Genomic DNA, 22500 nt, shown 5'->3' on the forward strand with positions numbered 1-22500 from the left:
GGTCATTACTCAGACGTTAAATTGTGAGTGTCAAATATCAGCAAGATCTGAGAGGTCAGAGTTAAAAAGGGCCCATTTTTCCAGTTCTTCTTCACTTGATTGGCTGATTGCCAACACTCCCTGTGCTGGGTAGTCTGGTATTTGTAGTTTCTCACACACAGTTCCAGTGTGTTTGTAGTTTATTGTCTGCATCTGTATGTATTTGAGCAGTGTTTCTTGGTGTTGTCATGTTGAGCCCTCCTGCAAAGGCCTCTGGAGACCTAGTCTGGCTCTGTCAGGGATCTTCACTTTTTTTCTTTATTCAAGTTTCCAAAAAAACTTCAACAATTTAATCCAAATGTGAATTCAGCCAAAGTACAAAACAGAAAATCAAAATGTGATCACCTCAGTGAGGATTAAGACGTTAAACTGTTGACAGAGTACATTTAAATGTATTTACTCTTCCTGCGCATGGTGGGCTACTTTGAATATGACATATTACTAGTGATAGGTGGACAGCCAGATGCTTGTGTGTGTGTGTGTGAGTGCGTGTGTGCACACGTGTGTGTGTGTGCGTGCATGTGTGTGTGCGCATGTGTGTGTGTGCCGCATTGCGATACCGCAGACATACACCACACACCGCAGGACGTAAATTACAGTAAAGGCCGTTTCTCTGGACATCGATCTCCAGGCTTTGAGTTTCCTCTTCCTCCAAAGTCTGCTGCTCCAACCTCATCCTCTCTGCTCTAAACTGAGCCAAAGCTCTGCTATCAATCTTTAGCCAGGGCCACTGCCTAACCTCTCCCTCCCTCCGCCTCCTCTCTCTCTCTCACTGTCTCTGTTCTCTCTCTGTCTCTCTCCTTTTTCTCCCCCTCCCCCTCCCTCCCTCCCTCCGTCTCAGCCTCGCTCTTATTGGCCACAATCAAATCCATCATTTGCCTGTATGTGACATTTTGTTAAATGTTGAGTCTAGCTGGTCCTCCAGCATGTGACAGATAAAAATGTAGCTTAGGCTTATTGTAATGTTTGAGTCCCAAAAAAAAAACTTTCACGTGTCTAAACATCATCATCATATGATGCAATTTTTAAAACTGAATCCAATAGGGTAATTTATCCTCTGCATTGAACCCATCCTGGCTGCATAGGAGCAGCGGATAGCCATAGTGCAGCACCTGTTAACCTCCAGCGCTGAGGCCAGTGCCAGGGTCAAGGGCAACAGCAGTAGTATACCTATAACCAACCCCATGTGGCGAGGATCCGGACTCGAACCTGCGACCTCCTTCTTGCGAGGCAACAGTGCTAACGACTGTGCCCTTGTGCCGCTCTGTTAGAGATGGAGATGATGCTTTATCGGTCACTGTGATGAAATATAATGCTGATGCCCCCCCGTGTGACCCCCCCCCCCTGCAGGAAGATCTGTGTGCACTGTAAGTGCGTGCGCGAGGACCATGTGATGCGGTCCGTGCCCGGCCAGCTGGAGAGGATGATGATGAAGCTGGTGTCCGACTTCCAGAGGCACTCCATCTCCGACGACGACTCCGGCTGTGCCTCGGAGGAGTACGCCTGGGTCCCGCCCGGACTCAAACCCGAGCAGGTCAGAGCGGGGGGAGGAGCCCCACGGGCAGGGGGTGGGAGGGGGGTAGTCTCTGTTCCTTAGTCACAGACAGGCTGGTCCACTGAAACTGCAGAAAGAAGGGGGTTCTTATCAGGAAATACTGGAGTTACATTCACACACATGCACACTCACGCACAAACACATAAACGCACGCACACACAAACTCACACACACACGCATAAACACACACACACACAAACTCACACACACACGCATAAACTCAAAAACACACACACACACACACACGCACAAACTCAAAAACACACACACACACACTGATTCATTGAAGACTACGGCTACTTATGTACAGAAATATAGCAAATCGGGTTAAAAACAGAAAACTGGAAACCCCCACTTTCTGAGGACGTTGATAACGAAATCAGTATGTTGTAATATGACCTAATACTCCACAGATGACTGACTTGCATGACGAGTATGAACCAATCAGAAGATTTTTCTTTTCGTAGAGATGGGTCAGATTACTTGGTCATTGGCGGCACATGGAAGCTCCACCCATATCGGAGTGCACACATTAATATTTCATATCACCAACATTCGACTGGCGAAACCGTTCCACTGTAGCGTGGAAACCGGGCCTCTTCTGGTTGGAGTATTGTACAGACCAGGCTTTTGTACTTAAGAAGGTGTAAGGTTACACCCCCCCTCTCCCCCTGGAGCCTCCCTCCATTTCTCTCTCTCTCTCTCTCTCTCTCTTTCTTTCTTCTTTCACAAAACTGAATGGCAATCTCACGGAGTTCTGCAGCGTGTAGTGCACTACTCAAACCTTGTAACCAAAAGGTTGCAGGTTCGATCCCCAGCTTGTACCCTTGAGCAAGGCTCTTAACCTGCATTGCTTCAGTATATATCCAGCTGGATAAATGGATAGTATGTGAAAATGAAGAAAGAAACTTATAGCGCGTTATGCAAGTGGCTCTGTACAGGCTTGTAATGTAATGGTTGAGAACTGATAATAACACGTTTAACAGAATCAGCAGGGCTTTCTTCAGCCCATATATTTGTGTTGTTTTTGTTCAGGGTTTGAAAATTGCTTAAATTGTTTAAGCGTTTTTATATGGAATGCTTCTCTTTGGCTGAATACTTCTTGTTTAAGGCTAAACACAGGGCTTGTGATATACGTGCAGCTGTGTACATTACTGTGTAAACCTTAGCTCCTGTGTACCTGCATGTGCAGGTGTATCAGTACTTCAGCTGTATTCCGGAGGACAAGGTGCCTTATGTGAACAGCCCTGGAGAGAGACACCGCATCAAACAGCTCCTGCACCAGCTACCAGCGCACGACAGCGAGGTATTTACACACACGCTCTCACACATACACACACACACACACACACACACACTCACACACAATCACACACAGACACACACACTCACAGACACTCACACACACACACTCACAGACGCACACACTCTCTCTCTCACACACTCACACACACACACTCTCTCACACACACACAAACACTTACACACACTCACTTTCTCACACACACACTCACACACACATGCACACACACTCACACATGCACACTCTCTCTCACACACTCCTGTGCCTCTGTCCCAGCCGCAGTACTGTAACTCCCTGGATGAGGAGGAGAAGAGGGAGCTCAGGCTGTTCAGCCAGCAGAGGAAGAGGGAGAACCTGGGGAGGGGAGCTGTGAGGCTGTTTCCCGTCACCATGACCGGGGCCATCTGCCACATCGACCCAACCCTAACCTAACCCACCACATCACAGTACAGACCCCCACCAACCCTACCCCACACATCCAGTCAGCCCCCCCTAACCCTAACCCCCAACTTAACCCTAACCCCACCATCAACAGGTACAGACCCCCCAACCCAACCCTAACCCACCATGACCGAGCCATCTGCAAGGTACAGACCCGCAACCCTAACCTAACCCCACCATGACCGGAGCCATCTGCCAACAGGTACAGACCCCCCCAACCCTAACCCTAACCCCCACCATGACCGGAGCCATCTGCCAACAGGTACGACCCCACCCTAACCCTAACCCCCCATACCGACCATCTGCAACAGGTACAGACCCCCCCAACCCTAACCCTAACCCCACCATGACCGACCATCTCAACAGGTACAGACCCCCCCAACCCTAACCCTAACCCCCACCACATCAGCAGGTACAGACCCCCCCAACCCTAACCCTAACCCCCACAACCCTAACCCTAACCCCCACCACATCAACAGGTACAGACCCCCCCAACCCCAACCCTAACCCTAACCCCCACCACATCAGCAGGTACAGACCCCCCCAACCCTAACCCTAACCCCCACCACATCAGCAGGTACAGACCCCCCCAACCCTAACCCTCACCAGCCGGAGCCATCTGCCAACAGGTACAGACCCCCCCAACCCAACCCCCCGTCGCGGTACAGATCCTTGTGTCCCAGTGCAAGCGTGGTTCACGGGGTCCCCCCCCCATCGCTCTCTCTCTCTCTAACGGCGCGTCTCGTCCCTCTGCAGTGCGGCAGGCACATCCGGGGGGGCGACATCGCCGTGTTCGCCAGCCGGGCGGGGCACGGGACCTGCTGGCACCCCCAGTGCTTCCTGTGCGCCACCTGCAACGAGCTGCTGGTGGACCTCATCTACTTCTACCAGGACGGCAAGATCTACTGCGGCCGCCACCACGCAGAGAGGCTGAAACCCCGCTGTCAGGCCTGCGACGAGGTCAGCCTCTCTCTCTCTCTCTCTCTATCCATCTATCCCTCACTTCCTCTGTCCCTCTATCCCTCTATCCCTCACTTCCTCTGTCCCTCTATCCCTCTATCCCTCACTGCCTCTGTTCCCCTCTCTCTCTCTCTCTCTCTCTCTCTCTCACTATCCCTATATCCCTCTATCTCTCACTTCCTCTGTCCCTCTATCCCTCTATCCCTCACTTCCTCTGTCCCTCTATCCCTCTATCCCTCACTTCCTCTGTCCCTCTATCCCTCTCTCTCTATCCCTCTATCCCTCACTTCCTCTGTCCCTCTATCCCTCACTTCCTCTGTCCCTCTATCCCTCTATCCGTCTATCCCTCTCTCTCTCTCTCTATCCCTATATCCCTCTCTCTCTATCCCTCTATCCCTCACTTCCTCTGTCCCTCTATCCCTCTCTCTCTCTCTATCCCTATATCCCTCTAGCCCTCACTTCCTCTATCCCTCTATCCCTCTCTCTCTCTCTTTCTCGCTTTCTCTATTGCTCTCCCTCTATCCTTTGCTCCCTCACTCCCTCTATCCCTCTCTATCTTTCTCTCCCTCGCTTCCTCTCTTCCTCTCTTCCACATACAGAAATAAGACGCGGTGTGTCAACGTACAGCAGCCATCGGATTTTAATCTCTATCACCCGTCACTGATAGGTGAAGGGCTGCAGTCAGTTCATTTAGAAGCTGGATGTTCTTTGCTGGAGAATTTTATCCAGGCAGAGGCAGAGAAAAGCTGACAGTAACAGTAACAGTAGCCTGTATTACCTGTGTATGGGGTGTGTGCAGTAATCTGTACATTACCTGTGTATGGGGTGTGTGCAGTAATCTGTACATTACCTGTGTATGGGGTGTGTGCAGTAATCTGTACATTACCTGTGTATGGGGTGTGTGCAGTAATCTGTACATTACCTGTGTATGGGGTGTGTGCGGTAATCTGTACGTTACCTGTGTATGGGGTGTGTGCAGTAATCTGTACATTACCTGTGTATGGGGTGTGTGCAGTAATCTGTACATTACCTGTGTATGGGGTGTGTGCAGTAATCTGTACATTACCTGTGTATGGGGTGTGTGCAGTAATCTGTACATTACCTGTGTATGGGGTGTGTGCAGTAATCTGTACATTACCTGTGTATGGGGTGTGTGCAGTAATCTGTACATTACCTGTGTATGGGGTGTGTGCAGTAATCTGTGCATTACCTGTGTATGGGGTGTGTGCAGTAATCTCTACATTACCTGTGTATGGGGTGTGTGCAGTAATCTGTACATTACCTGTGTATGGGGTGTGTGCAGTAATCTGTACATTACCTGTGTATGGGGTGTGTGCAGTAATCTGTACATTACCTGTGTATGGGGTGTGTGCAGTAATCTGTACATTACCTGTGTATGGGGTGTGTGCAGTAATCTGTACATTACCTGTGTATGGGGTGTGTGCAGTAATCTGTACATTACCTGTGTATGGGGTGTGCGGTAATCTGTACATTACCTGTGTATGGGGTGTGTGCAGTAATCTGTACATTACCTGTGTATGGGGTGTGTGCAGTAATCTGTACATTACCTGTGTATGGGGTGTGTGCAGTAATCTGTACATTACCTGTGTATGGGGTGTGTGCAGTAATCTGTACATTACCTGTGTATGGGGTGTGTGCAGTAATCTGTACATTACCTGTGTATGGGGTGTGTGCAGTAATCTGTACATTACCTGTGTATGGGGTGTGTGCAGTAATCTGTACATTACCTGTGTATGGGGTGTGTGCAGTAATCTGTACATTACCTGTGTATGGGGTGTGTGCAGTAATCTGTACATTACCTGTGTAGGGGGTGTGTGCAGTAATCTGTGCATTACCTGTGTATGGGGTGTGTGCAGTAGCCTGTATTACCTGTGTATGGGGTGTGTGCAGTAATCTCTACATTACCTGTGTACGGGGTGTGTGCAGTAATCTGTACATTACCTGTGTACGGGGTGTGTGCAGTAATCTGTACATTACCTGTGTATGGGGTGTGTGCAGTAATCTGTACATTACCTGTGTATGGGGTGTGTGCAGTAATCTGTACATTACCTGTGTATGGGGTGTGTGCAGTAATCTGTATTACCTGTGTATGGGGTGTGTGCAGTAATCTGTACATTACCTGTGTATGGGGTGTGTGCAGTTATCTGTACATTACCTGTGTATGGGGTGTGTGCAGTAATCTGTACATTACCTGTGTATGGGGTGTGTGCAGTAATCTGTACATTACCTGTGTATGGGGTGTGTGCAGTAATCTGTACATTACCTGTGTATGGGGTGTGTGCAGTAATCTGTATTACCTGTGCGGTAGGATCAGTTCCTCCCCCGCAGGCAGGATTAAGCAGGTGCTGCTCATGTACAGGTGAGCTACCTGAAGAGGAAGTAGCAGGAGATCATGCTGATAACACTAGTGTGTGCGTGTATGGTGTTAAGATCATTTTGAGACACAGACACACACACAGGGGTTAGGGTTAGGAACAGTGTTGGGTCAGAGTTAGTGTTAGGGTTAGGGTCGGGGTAGTTAAACACCCAGCAGGGCATTAGCGCTGTGTCTGTCTCTCACGCAGATCATCCTGGCAGACGAGTGCATGCAGGCGGAGGGGAGTGTTAGTGTTAGGATAGTCAGGGTTAGCGTACGTGTTAGCGTTAGCGTTAAGGTTAGCGTACGTGTTAGCATTAGTGTTACGGTTAGGGTTAGGGTTAGCGTACGTGTTAGCGTTATGGCTAGGGTAGTTAACCAGGGTGTTAGCGCTGTCTCTCTCTCTCTCTCTCAGATCATCCTGGCTGGGGAGTGTAGGGTGAGTGTTAGGGTCAGTGTTAAGGCAGGGTTAGGGTTAGGGTTAAGGTATTTAAACAGGGTGTTAGCGCCGTGTCTCTCTCTCTCTCTCTCAGATCATCCTGGCGGACGAGTGCACGGAGGCGGAGGGCAGGCACTGGCACATGAAGCACTTCTGCTGCTTCGAGTGCGAGGCGGCGCTGGGGGGGCAGCGCTACATCATGCGCGAGAGCCGGCCCTTCTGCTGCTCCTGCTACGAGTCGCTGTACGCAGAGTACTGCGACACCTGCGGAGAGCACATCGGTAAGCCCTGCTAGCCTGCATCTGCATATAACCTACAGTACATATAACCATACACGCTAACCTGCTAGCCTGCATGTGCATATAGCCTACAGTACATATAACCATACACGCTACCCTGCTAGCCTGTATGTGCATATAGCCTACAGTACATATAACCATACACGCTACCCTGCTAGCCTGTATGTGCATATAGCCTACAGTGCATAACCATACACGCTGCACCGTTAGCCTGCTGTATATACAGCTATACACACGCTGCCCTGTTAGCCTGTATGTGCATATAACCTACAGTACATATAACCATACACGCTACCCTGCTAGCCTGTATGTGCATATAGCCTACAGTGCATAACCATACACGCTACCCTGCTAGCCTGCATGTGATATACTACAGACATATAACTACACGCTGCCCTGTTAGCCTGATGTGCATATACCTACAGTACATATAACCATACACGCTACCGCTAGCCTATGTGCATATAACCTACAGTACATATAACCATACACGCTAGCCTGCATGTGCATATAACCTACAGTACATATAACCATACACGCTACCCTGTTAGCCTGCATGTGCATATAACCTACAGTACATATAACCATACACGCTACCCTGCTAGCCTGTATGTGCATATAGCCTACAGTACATATAACCATACACGCTACCCTGCTAGCCTGCATGTGCATATAGCCTACAGTACATATAACCATACACGCTATCCTGCTAGCCTGCATCTGCATATAACCTACAGTACATATAACCATACACGCTACCCTGCTAGCCTGTATGTGCATATAGCCTACAGTACATATAACCATACACGCTAGCCCGTTAGCCTGCATGTGCATATAGCCTACAGTACATATAACCATACACGCTACCCTGCTAGCCTGCATGTGCATATAACCTATAGTACATATAACCATACATGCTACCCTGCTAGCCTGCTGTATATGTATGTACACCCTACTGTACATACAACCTGCTGTACATACACCCTAATGAGCATTTAGCGATACACACTGCCCTGTTAGCCTGCTGTATATACAGCTATAGACACTGCTCGTTAGCCGTTAGCCTGCTGTATATACAACTATACACACGCTGTCCTGTTAGCCTGTATGTGTTTATAACCTACAGTATATATAGCTGGACACACTGCCCTGCCCTGTTAGCACTGTAACGTGTACATACAAGCTATACACACTGCCCTGTTAGCCTGCTGTATATACAACTATACACACTGCCCTGTTAGCCTGCTGTATATACAGCTATACACACTGCCCTGTTAGCCTGCTGTATATGCAGCTATACACACTGCCCTGTTAGCCTGCTGTACATACAACCTGCTGCTCACCCAACCTGACTGAGCCCAGTCAATCTACTTTAAATACACCCTACTGTACATACAACCTGCTGTACAAGCAGCCTACTGTACACACTTCCCTGTCCACCGACTGCAGTCGTACTACTTTCTGTGGTAGTTCTGAGCAGTGTGAAAGCTCCCAGACTGGGCCATTTTAGAGAAAGCAAACTACTTTAAGAAGGCTTGAACTACACTGGGTTCCTCTATAGCAAGGGTGCACAACAAGGGCCAATCCATTTCAGGATTTTGTGTGAACATTTGCCAACATTTATTTAATTAGCCCAATCATATCTTGATCTGACATGTGTATAAGCACCGGCTTCAGCCGCAGACTGCAGTTAGCGAGTGTACACAGTGGTAGATGGCTTTAGAAGTCGTAGTTCTTCCGTAGGACACTGCGTTGTACTGAGCAAGTACTGACCTGCTGCTCAATATATCAGCTGTAAAATGATCAATGTAAGCTTGTAAGTTGAGTCGCTGGATAGACTGCTAAATGCCGAATGTATGAGTGTATCCTAGAGATTTTACTGAGCTCAAGTGCAGGAGTGAAGCAGCGTAGTTTATAGAGCTGTCGGAGAATTATATCTATGGTAACCGGTTGGAACAAAAACCAGCGCGCAGATCGGCCCTCCAGGACTGGAGTTGTGCACCCCTGCTCTGTAGAGACACAGAGGAGTCTTTTGGAACCTTCTCTTCTGACAGCGTAGCTTATACTTGTTTGAGTGGTAATTTTACAATTTGGCCCAAACCATCCACATGAGCATTATGATATGGTACTGTGTGTGTCTATCAGTTTCAGAGCAGATCCAAGCCAGCAGTGTCCAGGTACTGTGTAGGGAAGCAAGCCTCTTTCACGGTGAGGGTTGCTGAATGACTGTTTGGCTCCTCGTTGGTGGACAGTGAAGGGAGGTCAACTCCTGAGCCGTGGCAGATTAACAGTGCATTGGTACAGACTCACCTGCTTTAATTTCCTGTTTAAATAAGACCGTTTCTGTCTGTTTTTTCCTGACCCCGCCCCTTCCTGTCCTGGCTCTGCCCCTTCCTGGCTCCGCCCTTTCCTGTCCTGGCTCCGCCCCTTCATGCCCTGACCCCGCCCCTTCCTGTCCTGGCTCCTCCCCTTCCTGTGGCACAGGGATCGACCAGGGGCAGATGACGTACGAGGGGCAGCACTGGCACGCGCTGGAGTCCTGCTTCTGCTGCGCCCGCTGCCACCTGCCCCTGCTGGGGCGACCATTCCTGCCCCGGGGGGGCCTCATCTTCTGCTCCCGCCCCTGCTCGCTGGGGGAGGACCCCGAAAACTCCGACTCCTGCGACTCGGCCTTCCAGGGCGGCGGCGGTGGCGGGGGCGGCGGGGGGGGGGACGCGTCCCGTGCCAAACAGCTGACCCGCCGGGCGCGGGGGTCCCAGGACCTGCCGGTGGACGTGGGGAACAGCTGCAGCAGCCTGGAGATGGAGAGCGCTGGTGAGGATGGGGGGAGGGCAGGGAGCAGGGGGGTGAGGCAACAGGAAGCGGGGAGGTGTGGGGAGTAGATAGGAACCCCAAAAGATGTCTTAAATGCACATTAGCGATGACTTTTAAATGGAGGACCAAACACAGACATTTCACCTCTAAACTTTCCTCACGCTGAAGAAAGCTTAATCCTGAAACGTCTGGGATTAGTCCTCAATTGAAAAGTCTTTGCTAATGTGAATTTAAGGTCTCTCTTCCTGTCTGCAGGCTTTTTTTACCTTGATTGTTACTTTATTTTGGTGATTACGTACCCAATCAAGTCTGAGCACAGTATTATTTGGTTTTATGAGTACTTTATGAACACAGGCAGGTTGCACAGATTATCTGGAGCAGGTCGCCATCTAGTGTTGTAATACTGTATTGCCACTTTTGTCCGTTTAGTAAAATCATTGCTTCTGCATTGTTTCTCTCCATCTAATTATATCACCTTCTGTCCATCTCTTCCCCAGATCTTTCAAGCTCTGTGCTACCACCACCACCTGTACAAAATGGCGTCACTCTCCAAAATGGACTCCCCAAAAGCTCCCCCGCCCCTGTCCCACACATCCACATAACCAACGGTTGGAACTACTTTGGGCCCATCGACCCATCGATTAGCTGCCTGCTGTCTGCCAGTAACAGAGTGGAGCGGCCTGTCTGTAGTTCTGAACTCTCAGGGGACTCAAATACCCATCACCACTATGGCCACTCTCCCCCTCAAATCACCTCCCGAGGAACCTCTACCGCAAAGGATTGTGGGAACAGGGAGGACCGAGCGGAAAAGGGTGTATTAGGTGCGTTTTTTCATTTTTCATTTTCATTGTGTAAAGTAATTAACGGATAGGACGGACAGACACTTCTGTGAAAGGAAATCTGGGTAATTTAACGAGACAAACGAGCTGACGCCTGCTCCTTTCCTGCATCGCTATGGAGTTGTTTTTTGAAAACTGGGGGGGGGGGCTGGGGAACAAAGAGTGATCAGCATTTTACAGCTGTCATCAAAATCAGGAAGTTGTCTTTAACTACAGGAGATATAAAAAACTCTGGCGAGTAGCAGATTTCTTAACCCTTTGAGGTGTGAGACCACAAATAAGTGATTAGAATGTTCTTAACTGAACATTCTAATGCTGATGTCACAATCACTGCTGGTAGCTGCAGGCAGTGGAGTTCTAGAACACTGACATAGAATGTTGAAAAAGACATTCCAAAAGACCTGCTGTTCAAAGGGTTAACCCGCTTTCTCTCTTTTCTCACCACCATCCTTTTTCCAGTGTGCCACTCACCCCTTCACTCCAGACCTGCGCTGGCCAATCAGCTCTGTCCCGGGGAACCTGGGCCCCGCCCGTCCCCGCCCCATCCTGCCGAACCCGGTACACGACCCTGTGACCTCCCGTTTCCCCCTCCGCCAAATCAAACCGAGCTCCGCCCCCCGCCGGAGCTACACCCCCCACCGCCTCCTGCCCAATCCGGTCGCAGCGGCCCTGCCAGGGTCAGCTTCCGAGAGCCAATCAGCTGCAGCTACCTGGTGGAGGAAGAGGACGAGGAGGAGGGAGAGGACAGAGAGGACGGAGAGGGAGAGCCAGGGGAGGGAGAGGAGGCGATGGGAGGTTATGGAACGAGGTTCGAGAGGCAGGCCTACAGGCCTGGAATTCCTCCCCAAATGGACCTTCTGGGTGAGAGCGGGAAGAGAATTCCCCAAAATGCAGCTGCCCATGCCCACATGGGCACAGTGGCACACGTGCACTAAGAAAATCATTTTCTAATGAATTTATTACCTTTTTAATTATCCAAAAATATTGGCTTTGCTTCTGTATCTTTCTGAAAGAATGTGCGTCCAAATTTAATTAAGTGAAACCACTTGCAAAACTGTCAAGCAACACCTGTTATTATTGCCAAATTTGGCTTTATCATAATGGGCTAGAGAATATTCTAACGGATCTGTAGAAAAAGTTGGCTGGAGCCTTTATCACAGAAAGTTTTTTTTCAGGAAATGTAGTTTTGAGCAAAGGTTGTACCTTACTCTTGCTTCCTTATATGTCAGTATGAATGTGGTGCAAGAACAAGAATGTCCCTAAATATTCCATGTGGATGCCCTGAATGCAGTGCCATGGACCTTCAGGAATTCACAATACTTATATGATACTAATGTTTCTACTCAGTAAAATGTCCAGTGTTAATTGAACTCTAATATTTTAATTAAACTCTTAACTGATAATATTTGGTTATCAAGTCGAGTTGAATTAACACTGGACATTTTACTATGTATTAACCTCTGCCCTGGCTATATTTTGCAGATATCTTGTGTGGATTGTATCTCATTACTCTTTCTCTCTCTCTCTCTCTCTCCTTTTATTTATTTATCTCGCTCCCTCTTTACTGTCCCTCCTCCCTCCTCCACACTCTTTTTTTCCCTTCTGTTTCACACTCACTGTATTCCTCCTGTGTACCTGAACTCAAACTCCCATCTTCCATCTGGCCCTCCCCTCTGTTTCCCTGTTCTACCCCCAGACGGATCGTACCAACCACGCGGCTACCGGCGGGGGGGTCGGCTGGCGTCCGATTCTCCGCTCCACCTGGGCACCGAGCGGCGGTTCCGGCAGGGCCGGTCCGACCGCCCCCGCCTGGACTCCCTGGACTGGCGGGGGGACGGCGACAGGGGAGGGTCGCCCAATCCCGCGGCCCCGCCCCCGCCCCTCACCCTCTACCCGGGACAGCACAAGCACGAGGACTGCTGCTCCACCTGCTCCTCGTCCTCAGAGTCCGAGGAGGACGGCTACTTCCTGGGCCAGCCCATCCCGCTGCCCCCCCAGCTGCGCCGCGCCCGGCACGCGGGGGGCGAAGAAGAGAGGGATGAGGAGAGGGACGGAGGGGGGGAAGGAGGGAGAGAGGGGGGGATGAGAAACAGCTTCCGGAGGGGGAGGGGGAGGACGCAGAGTTTCAGCGGGAAGGACAAAGATAAGAACTGCGTGTTGTCTTAATTCACCGCCGGACTTTCTGCGGCTGTATCTCCAGCGTGCCCTCCTCTCTGTGCATCACACGCTGTGAGACGAGAACCAGCAAGAGAACCAGCGCTACACGTCTGACAAATGCAGCATCGCAAATATCACGCATCATGCAACAAAATACATAGCTCATTTTTACATGACTTTGAGGAATCCAACGCGGGATGCTGTTACCGTGCGCTTTCGTTCCCTGATTATGAAAGGCCAGTTAAGACACAGTGGACTTGAGTGAGCCTCTGACAGGTCCGCCCCGTTTGGGGGTTTATGAAGCTCGGCAGTTTAAATATTCTAAGCATTAAATTTAATGTAAAAAAAATAATAATTGGCTGGCGTCCAGATGGTATCAGTACCATCCAGATGCATGATGGGATTAATGGGCTGATTACAGACTCAAATTAAGTCTGTTCCTGAACTAAAAGGCACTTGGAATGGAGATTTTCCACACAAATTGCCTTTTTGTGCAGAAATAGGTATAATGTCAGTCTGTGAACCACTCATGTTTTTTTAAAATATATTTATATGCATTTACATGTTTGCATGTAACGCTTATGCTGAATGTTTATATTCTAATCGTTGATCTAAAATCAGGCTCCATTTTATTTTTTTTGAAACAACTGACTTTTAATTTCACTGGAGAGCAATGATGAAAACATATTAAAAGCAGCGATCCTTGTTTGAAATGTGCACCTCATTCATTTTTTTCCACTGTGATCACGCATTGGCAGTGCTTCCATGTCAGTCAGGTGACTACGACTCGTCCTGTTTAAGCCAATGAGAAGTTAGGAAACCTCTTCTGCAGTGGATGACCTGACAGGACAGCTCCTCGAGCTCCTCAGCTTCCCGCCTTCATGGGAATTATGGCTCCTGTGCTTATTCTTAAGGACACTGTGGTTTCGTATTTACTGTGTGTACATTCATGTTTGAATTTGGGAACTCGAAATGACCTCATTATTTACTGCGAACCGGAATTAACGATGTCGTTTCATTAAGGTATTCAGTGTCGGGTTCAAACCAAAATGCCACACAGGGATGTGAAAAGTCGATTTCCGACTGTATTTTTCCAGTTTCGTACCGTTTTTCTCCGAACATTTTTTACAGCATCAGCACAGAGGGGAGGCATCGATGCGGCAGTCGCTCGTCTGTCTGTTGGTGTTTTCTGCGTCCCAAGATTTGCAGCACTGAAATGAACAGAATTAACAATACTGAAGAGAGGAGGATCTTCACTGTAATATAATATCTTTATCTGCAACGCAAGACGAGCACTTTAGATGCTTATGCCATTCAGCGGAGATGGTCTGAAGATCCGGGACAAAGCCAAGCAGACAGAATGAAGATGCTTTAGTGTTGTGTTTGTAAGCTGTGTAAAAAAAAAAAAAAGTGAAAATTTGTTACAGATTTTTTTTAAAACAAAGTTAAATTATTTTTATATACCCTACGGTTCTAGTTCCTGCTTTTTAATGATTTAAGACTGTTATAATTTTTGTCATTCCTGTATGAACCAGTTTTGCATTATCATAACATTGACATTGTATGTGTTTGTGTGTGTGTGTGTGTGTGTGTGTGTGTGTGTGTGTGTGTGTGTGTGTGTGTGTGTGCACGGACATGCCCCTGTGTGTTTATGACAATTGTATTATGTTTAACAGTTACAATGTGATTGGCAGTGTACAATTGAAATTAGATTCTTTTTCCGATGGTTTGTTTTAATTAGTGTGTTGTCATGGTTTCTGGCTCTGCATTGGTCAGATTCTGTGGCCAGGCCAGTGAGCAGAGTGGTGAAGAGCCATCATTAAACTGTTGATTTAAAGTAGAATGTGCTTGTTGTAACTGTAGATGGCGCTCATGGGTCATTTATCTCGAGTAACATACCGTTCATATTAAAAGCGCATCTGGAGCTGATGATTGTCCTGAGCCACAGTTTGATCCCAGCTGCTGTATTCATGTGGAGGCTGTACTGAGTGATAATCACATAATCACTGTACACCCAGAGTGAGCTGCTACCTGTAGCCGTACACCCAGAGTGAGCTGCTGACCTGTAGCCGTACACCCAGAGTGAGCTGCAACCTGTAGCCGTACACCCAGAGTGAGCTGCTACCTGTAGCCGTACACCCAGAGTGAGCTGCTGACCTGTAGCTTTACAGCCAGAGTGAGCTTCTACCTGTAGCCGTACACCCAGAGTGAGCTGCTACCTGTAGCCGTACACCCAGAGTGAGCTGCTGACCTGTAGCCGTACACCCTGAGTGAGCTTCTACCTGTAGCTGTACCCCCTGAGTGAGCTTCTACCTGTAGCCGCACACCCAGAGTGAGCTGCTGACCTGTAGCCGTACACCCAGAGTGAGCTGCTACCTGTAGCCGTACACCCAGAGTGAGCTGCAACCTGTAGCCGTACACCCAGAGTGAGCTGCAACCTGTAGCCGTACACCCTGAGTGAGCTTCTACCTGTAGCCGTACACCCAGAGTGAGCTGCAACCTGTAGCCGTACACCCAGAGTGAGCTTCTACCTGTAGCCGTACACCCAGAGTGAGCTTCTACCTGTAGCCGTACACCCAGAGTGAGCTGCAACCTGTAGCCGTACACCCAGAGTGAGCTGCTACCTGTAGCCGTACACCCAGAGTGAGCTGCTGACCTGTAGCTTTACAGCCAGAGTGAGCTTCTACCTGTAGCCGTACACCCAGAGTGAGCTGCTACCTGTAGCCGTACACCCAGAGTGAGCTGCTACCTGTAGCCATATACCCAGAGTGAGCTGCTGACCTGTAGCCGTACACCCAGAGTGAGCTGCTAGCTGTAGCCGTACACCCAGAGTGAGCTGCTACCTGTAGCCGTACACCCTGAGTGAGCTGCTACCTGTAGCCGTACACCCAGAGTGAGCTGCTGACCTGTAGCCGTACACCCAGTGTGAGCTGCTACCTGTAGCCGTACACCCAGAGTGAGCTGCTACCTGTAGCCGTACACCCAGAGTGAGCTGCTACCTGTAGCCGTACACCCAGAGTGAGCTGCTACCTGTAGCCGTACACCCAGAGTGAGCTGCTACCTGTAGCCGTACACCCAGAGTGAGCTGCTACCTGTAGCCGTACACCCAGAGTGAGCTGCTACCTGTAGCCGTACACCCAGAGTGAGCTTCTACCTGTAGCTGTACCCCCAGAGTGAGCTTCTACCTGTAGCCGTACACCCAGAGTGAGCTGCAACTTGTAGCCGTACACCCAGAGTGAGCTGCTGACCTGTAGCCGTACACCCAGAGTGAGCTGCTACCTGTAGCCGTACACCCAGAGTGAGCTGCTGACCTGTAGCCGTACACCCAGAGTGAGCTGCTACCTTAGCCGTACACCAGAGTGAGTGCACTGTAGCCGTACACCCAGAGTGAGCTGCTACCTGTAGCCGTACACCCAGAGTGAGCTTCTACCTGTAGCCGTACACCCAGAGTGAGCTGCAACTTGTAGCCGTACACCCAGAGTGAGCTGCTGACCTGTAGCTTTACAGCCAGAGTTCATGCCAGTCATTTTTCTGCCCATGTTATATGAATATGATTTGTTTGTATGATCGCTGTAAAAAGAGTAATAAAAATATATAGGATATTTAAAGATGTTCATACGTATTAAGAATCAATTATTTTTGTGCGCGTGTGTGTGAACATAATTTGAGTTTGGTCTAAAGATTAATTTAGTTTGGTCTTAAAGATTGATTAATTTAAATGAATTTAGGTACAGTTAGAATTTTTTTTATTGGGATTGAAACATTTTTAATGGAACAGGTGTCATAAAACTTTGATCAGAAGTCCACTGATTATTCATTTTCCTGAATAAGGTGCCACCCAATCATCCCCTGATTTAATTGGTCAAAAATGGTCCTCTTCCTCTCCACCTCAGCTGACGTGTGGTGAGCGTTCTGGCGCAAAATGGCTGCCATGCATCACCCAGGTGGGTGCTACACATTGGTGGTGGGTGAGGTGAGTTCCCACTCATCACTGTAAAGCACTTAGAGCATCTGGAAAAGTGCTCCATAAATGCCATGTTTCGTTCATTCATTTCATCTACCAAATTTCCCTGGGGGTGACTTCTGTCTTAATTGTGTTGTTGTTTTTTTATGGCCAGAGAATGAACTGAACATATTACATTTCTGAAAGTAGAAAAGGACATTTTGAGTTGCAAAATAGACAGCAATATGAGAATACTTCATAGATTTCTGCTCAGGACTTTCTTCAGATGCATTTTATGAGGTTTCAGTTCAGTTTAATTGAACATAGGTATTTTCTCATCCATCTGAAGAGAAAAATCACATATTGAGGATGATGCTTTCAATTGATTGATTTAAATTTTTGGAGGTAAGACTATGTAGGCTCATTAATTTTTCAGTTTTCCAGGGCCATACATTGTTCCTAATGAATGACTTCAAAGGTTTTCTTTGATTTATTTAATCATTTTAATCAAACATACAGTAGTTATTTTCTCATCCATCTGAAAAGAAAAAAATCTTAACAAAGAATAGATACTTATTCATTTAATAGACTATATCTAATTATTCCATGGTTCATTTCTCCATTAATCATCATCTCACCATCGTAGAAAACATACAATTGATGGCGTGTGGAATCCACTCGTATGTGTTGTAATTGTAGACATACGAACATAGGGAATAATTGTGGTTTTGTTCTGTGGGTGTGGCCTCTCAAATTGGGTTTCAGCCAACTGTTGGCCGTAAAGGGTTAGGGTCAGAACGTATCTGGAGGATTTTCAGAGTTTCTTCAGGACTGTCCTTGAGGTAATCTCCCTGCGCATGTTATGAATGTGTACAAAGAACTTCACAATTAAAAATGTGAAAAACTTTGTTTTCTTTTTTATGGATTCAGATGGGTGCGAAAGTAAGTTCATTTAAAAATACAGTGAAGTAAATGAATGAAAATTTTTTTGATGAAAAATGTATTTCAGGAAAAAGCAGGGAAATACATTTGCAAATTGCAAAATTGTGTTTACACAAGATCCAGAGTGAAAAATATTAATAAAAATGTTTTATGAAATGCATGATGAAAAATGGATTTCAATGGAAAATAGCCAAATACATAAGACTATAGTCTTATGTCCAAAAATGGGAAAAAATGTGAAACATTTCTAAAATGTCATTTTTAAATTCAGATGGATAGGAAATCATATTTGTGTAACAACCACGCTGAAATAAATGAACAGAATTTTTTTTTTGTTGAATTTTTTATTATGAAAAATGTCTTTCACTGAAATGCAGCAAAATATGTAAGACTATAGTCTTATGTCAAAAAAAGTTCAATTTTTTTTTTGATTCAGATAGACAGCAAGTTGTGTTTATACAAGATCCACAGTCAAATAAATTAATAAAAATGTTTTATGAAATGTATGATGAAACATGGATTTCACTAGAAAATAGCTAAATACACAAAAATGGGAGGGAAAACAAGCTAAGATTTTTCATCATTTTTTGATTCAGATGGATAGGAAATGATATTTAATTAATAATAACATTGAAATAAATGAACAGAAATGTGTTTGAAAATATTTACTATGAAAAATGTGCTTCACTGGAATGCATAAAAATATGTAAGACTATAAGCTGGTGTCCAAAAAGTGAAGAAATGCAAAATAATAATAATAATAATAAATATCATTTTCTGATTCAGATGGACAGTAAATTGTGCTTTTTCAAACATCAACAGTGAAATTAATGAATAAAAATGTTTTATGAAATCTACGATGATAAAATGGATTTTACTAGAAAATAGCAAAATACTATAAGACTATAGGCTTATGTCCAAAAAGTGAAAAAATGTTTAAAAAATTTTTAAATATTTTTTATTCAGATAGATTGCAAATTGTGTTTACATAAGATCTATAGTGAAAAAAAATTAATAAAAATGTTTTATGAGATGTAAAATTTATTTCAATGGAAAATAGCTAAATACATAAGATTATAGTCTTATGTCCAAAAATGGGAAAAATGCAAAACATTTTTAAAATATCATTTTTTAATTCAGATGAATAGGAAATAATATTTGTGTAACAACCAGGCTGAAATAAATGAATAAATGTTTTATTAAATGTATGATGAAAAATGGATTTCACTGGAAAATAGCAAAATAAATAAGAGTTATAGTCTAAAAATGATTTTCATCATTTGATTCAGATGGATAGGAAATTACATTTATGTAATAACCAAAATGAAATTTATGATGAAAAGTGGATTTCAAAAAAATTAATTCCTCGATTCAGATGGATTGGAAATGATATTTATGCAAGTCTTGCCTCTGTAGTCTTGCCTCAAAAAAGTGAAAAAATTAGGAATCCTAAATATAATTCGTCTATTGCAGATGGATGAGAAAATATTAATATGAAGAAATAAGCCAAAGACAAGTAATCTTAAATATACCTTTTTATTTCAAATAGTTGTGAAATGATTTGTTTGAAATGTTTCATCAATCCAACAAAATAATTGACAGCTTCAGACAACAAATAATAGGTTTTATATCTCCTGTGTGTGTACATGACTCATAACAATCAGTCATTTTATGCCCCTTATTTCCATCTTGCACATGCTCAGTCCTCATCTTCCAGCCAAGCTTCCTCCTCTCTCCTCTTCCCTTCCTCGTCAGCTCTCCTCAGTGGTGTCAATCGTACTACAAGCCCCACCCCCTCTCTTTAGCCCCTCCCCCCAGCACACAGCTCCCTCCCCCTCTCATACATCTCCTGCCGGCTCGCTCTCTCCAAGCAGCAGCATCTTTTCCCTCTAAGCTCCGCCCCCTCCCCCTCCTCTCACAGCTCCCTCCCTCTCTCTTAGGCCCCTCCCCCTCCCGTATATCTGGGGCCGGCTCGCTCTCCTCGAGCGGCAGCGTCTTTTCCTTCAGTGCTTGGGCAGCCTCATTCTCTCCTCCAGGATGTCGGGCCCTCTGACCAGCGCAGTCTTTCTGCTGCTCTCCTTCACCCTCCTGCTGCCTCCCCGGCTGCTGCTGGAGGCCAAGGTAAGCGGGAGTCGCCACGGCGACCTGCTCTGCGTTAGCCGCCGCCGCCGGTCGTTAGCCGCGGAGAGCTGGTACGCACGTTCAGACAAGCGTTCAGATACGATTACAGCCGGTCTACCGTCCGGAGACACCTAAAGAGGGGGGGATGGGGGGGGGTGAGGGTTGGTACTGTTTACAGAGCAAAGCCAAAACAGCAGCAGGCTTGGGACAGCGGATTGAAATGTATCGCTGTTGTTGACTGTGTATGGGGTCTGCTGCTAGGTTTGGAAAATCAAGATAACAATCGGAAAAAAAAAATACAGGTGCAAAATTAAAATAATTTGTGAGGGGGGGGGGGGGGAATCAATGGTTGTGGTATAAGAAACTGTCACTAGTCAACACCGGTTCGCTTGCTGTTCATCTGTAGCTGCACATGGGTCTTGCACATCGGTACTGTGAGGTGGATTAGAATGAGAATGTAGCTGAACATGCGTGCGTCTGTGTGTATACACTCAGTCATTATATCAGACAATGGCAGACAAACTGAGAAACCGAGACAGAGAGAGTAATGAGATGAAATCCACGCAACACGTCTGAAAAATATTGCCAGAGCAGAGGTTCATAAGAGCATTAGTTTCATATGTATTGTGTGTTTCCTTAAGGTCAATACCCTGAGATTATCCAAGGCAGAATACTGCATGTTGGGAAAGTCTCCGCATGCGATATTCAGGATATCGGGATATATTTGCATCGCATTCATACGACATATAAGGAGGCTACAATAAGCATAAAATCTTTGCTCAAAATAAACATTTATTTACTGAGTATACATCAGAAACACAGCTTACTGTTTTTTTTCTAATCCAAGGTATTAGAAAATAAAAATAAATATATATCTTGTTTAACCATAGCAGCTGGACACCTAATAAGCACAGGTGGGTCTGGAGCCTGAGCAATGATTTCTTGGCATGAGAGAGAGAGAGAGAGAGAGAGAGAGAGAGAGAGAGAGAGAGAGAGAGAGAGAGAGAGAGAGAGAGAGAGAGAGAGAGAGAGAGAGAGAGAGAGGGGGGGGGGTGTTTCCACTGGCATTGCTTGGCAACAGCAGAAATCTGTTTAGGGTGGAGTTTCATTTAAATATCAGTGAAAGAGGAAAACAGACAACAGAGATTTTCTGAAAATTAGACTCATAAACATGTAAGCCAGCATTGCTGTACAAATTAATATTTCAGTGGAAGAAAAAAGATGATTACCAAAGGGAAAAAACAAAGGATAAATTCTGTGATAACAGGAAATGGTTCAGTAATCCAGAAAAAAAAAAAACTTTAATTGGTAAGAGAGTAAATACAAACCGGCATTTTCTAAAACGCCATGCAGTTTTTTAGCGGCAAAGATTCCATTTTGAGTACCCGCAATATTTTTTCTAGCCTCCAATGTTTGTGACACATGCAAGACCATATGGACAGTGAGCAAGCATCACATGAACAACGCGTCAACATCATAAAAGCCGTTCTATTGGAAATTATGAGTGTGATCTGCAAGGAGAAGGGCACATTCATTTCCCAACTGTCCAGGGGGGGGAATGATCACGTTATCTATTTTATCGTGTCCGTCTGTTTCCTGTTTCTCAGTGAGTAAGACAAAAGAACAAGGCACAGTGCCACGTCAAACACGGCAGCCTGGACGAAATCACATCTAATTAGAACGCGATACGAGGTAGAGTCTGACTCTGAAAGGTACGGATTTAGCATTGAAAGGTTAGCACAGCCACCTGCCGCCTTGTGTTCAAAGGTCATATAGAGGATGAGAAGCAAACAGGCAAAGAGGGATTTATAACCCTTAATCACCGCTCGCACATCAGCGATGGGGGATGTGACGTTCTTACATCACCGCATGAAAATGGTGAATAAAGTACAGACTCCTCCATTGTGGGTTTTTTTTTCCTTGTTTTTCATTGTCCCCTACCCACTAAACTGTGACGCAAGTAACAACAGATTTAGATTATCAGCAAAGTTTTTAATTCTTTAATAAAAATATAAAGTTTAATCCCAGTGAATCCCAGCAATTACATGAATGCACCAAAACCATAAATGCTCTCCAGACATAAATAATGGAAAAGTCAGCTGCCGAAGAAATGCCAGTGCTCCCTGTACATTCTCATTTCAGAGTTATTAAATCACAGATATGAAATATGGTGTTTATTCATTCATGCATTCTGACCAGATCATATAATGGGAATTATGTTGATAGCATTGTACTCATTTGAATTCAGGGCAGAGAACGCTTAGAGCTTGC

The 22500-nt window shown here is 46.2% G+C and overlaps 2 protein-coding genes across 5 annotated transcripts in view; both read left to right on the top strand.

Annotated features, from left to right (window-relative positions):
* prickle3 (prickle homolog 3) overlaps nucleotides 1–15152 on the top strand; it is a 38863-nt gene extending 23711 nt beyond the window's left edge. For 3 of the 4 annotated variants that reach the window (XM_064300531.1, XM_064300528.1, XM_064300530.1), the window contains 10 exons: nucleotides 1390–1573; nucleotides 2787–2900; nucleotides 3174–3283; nucleotides 3573–3600; nucleotides 4095–4298; nucleotides 7209–7395; nucleotides 9898–10227; nucleotides 10725–11048; nucleotides 11526–11927; nucleotides 12763–15152. In XM_064300531.1, coding sequence (XP_064156601.1) covers nucleotides 1433–1573; nucleotides 2787–2900; nucleotides 3174–3283; nucleotides 3573–3600; nucleotides 4095–4298; nucleotides 7209–7395; nucleotides 9898–10227; nucleotides 10725–11048; nucleotides 11526–11927; nucleotides 12763–13232 — 2310 coding nt within the window. In that variant the 5' untranslated portion in view covers nucleotides 1390–1432 and the 3' untranslated portion in view covers nucleotides 13233–15152. Of the gene's footprint in view, nucleotides 1–1389; nucleotides 1574–2786; nucleotides 2901–3173; nucleotides 3284–3512; nucleotides 3541–3572; nucleotides 3601–4094; nucleotides 4299–7208; nucleotides 7396–9897; nucleotides 10228–10724; nucleotides 11049–11525; nucleotides 11928–12762 lie in introns of all 4 variants that reach the window. The other variant, XM_064300529.1, reaches the window with a different exon arrangement.
* Nucleotides 15153–20072: 4920 nt separating this feature from the next.
* The window catches only part of pcsk1nl (proprotein convertase subtilisin/kexin type 1 inhibitor, like), an 18488-nt gene continuing 16060 nt past the window's right edge, over nucleotides 20073–22500 (top strand). Inside the window, exon 1 of the mRNA XM_064300534.1 lies at nucleotides 20073–20229. Coding sequence (XP_064156604.1) covers nucleotides 20146–20229 — 84 coding nt within the window. The 5' untranslated portion in view covers nucleotides 20073–20145. The remainder of the gene's footprint in view (nucleotides 20230–22500) is intronic.

Source organism: Anguilla rostrata, chromosome 11 (assembly GCF_018555375.3).
Source record: "Anguilla rostrata isolate EN2019 chromosome 11, ASM1855537v3, whole genome shotgun sequence".
NCBI classification, from domain to species: domain Eukaryota; kingdom Metazoa; phylum Chordata; class Actinopteri; order Anguilliformes; family Anguillidae; genus Anguilla; species Anguilla rostrata.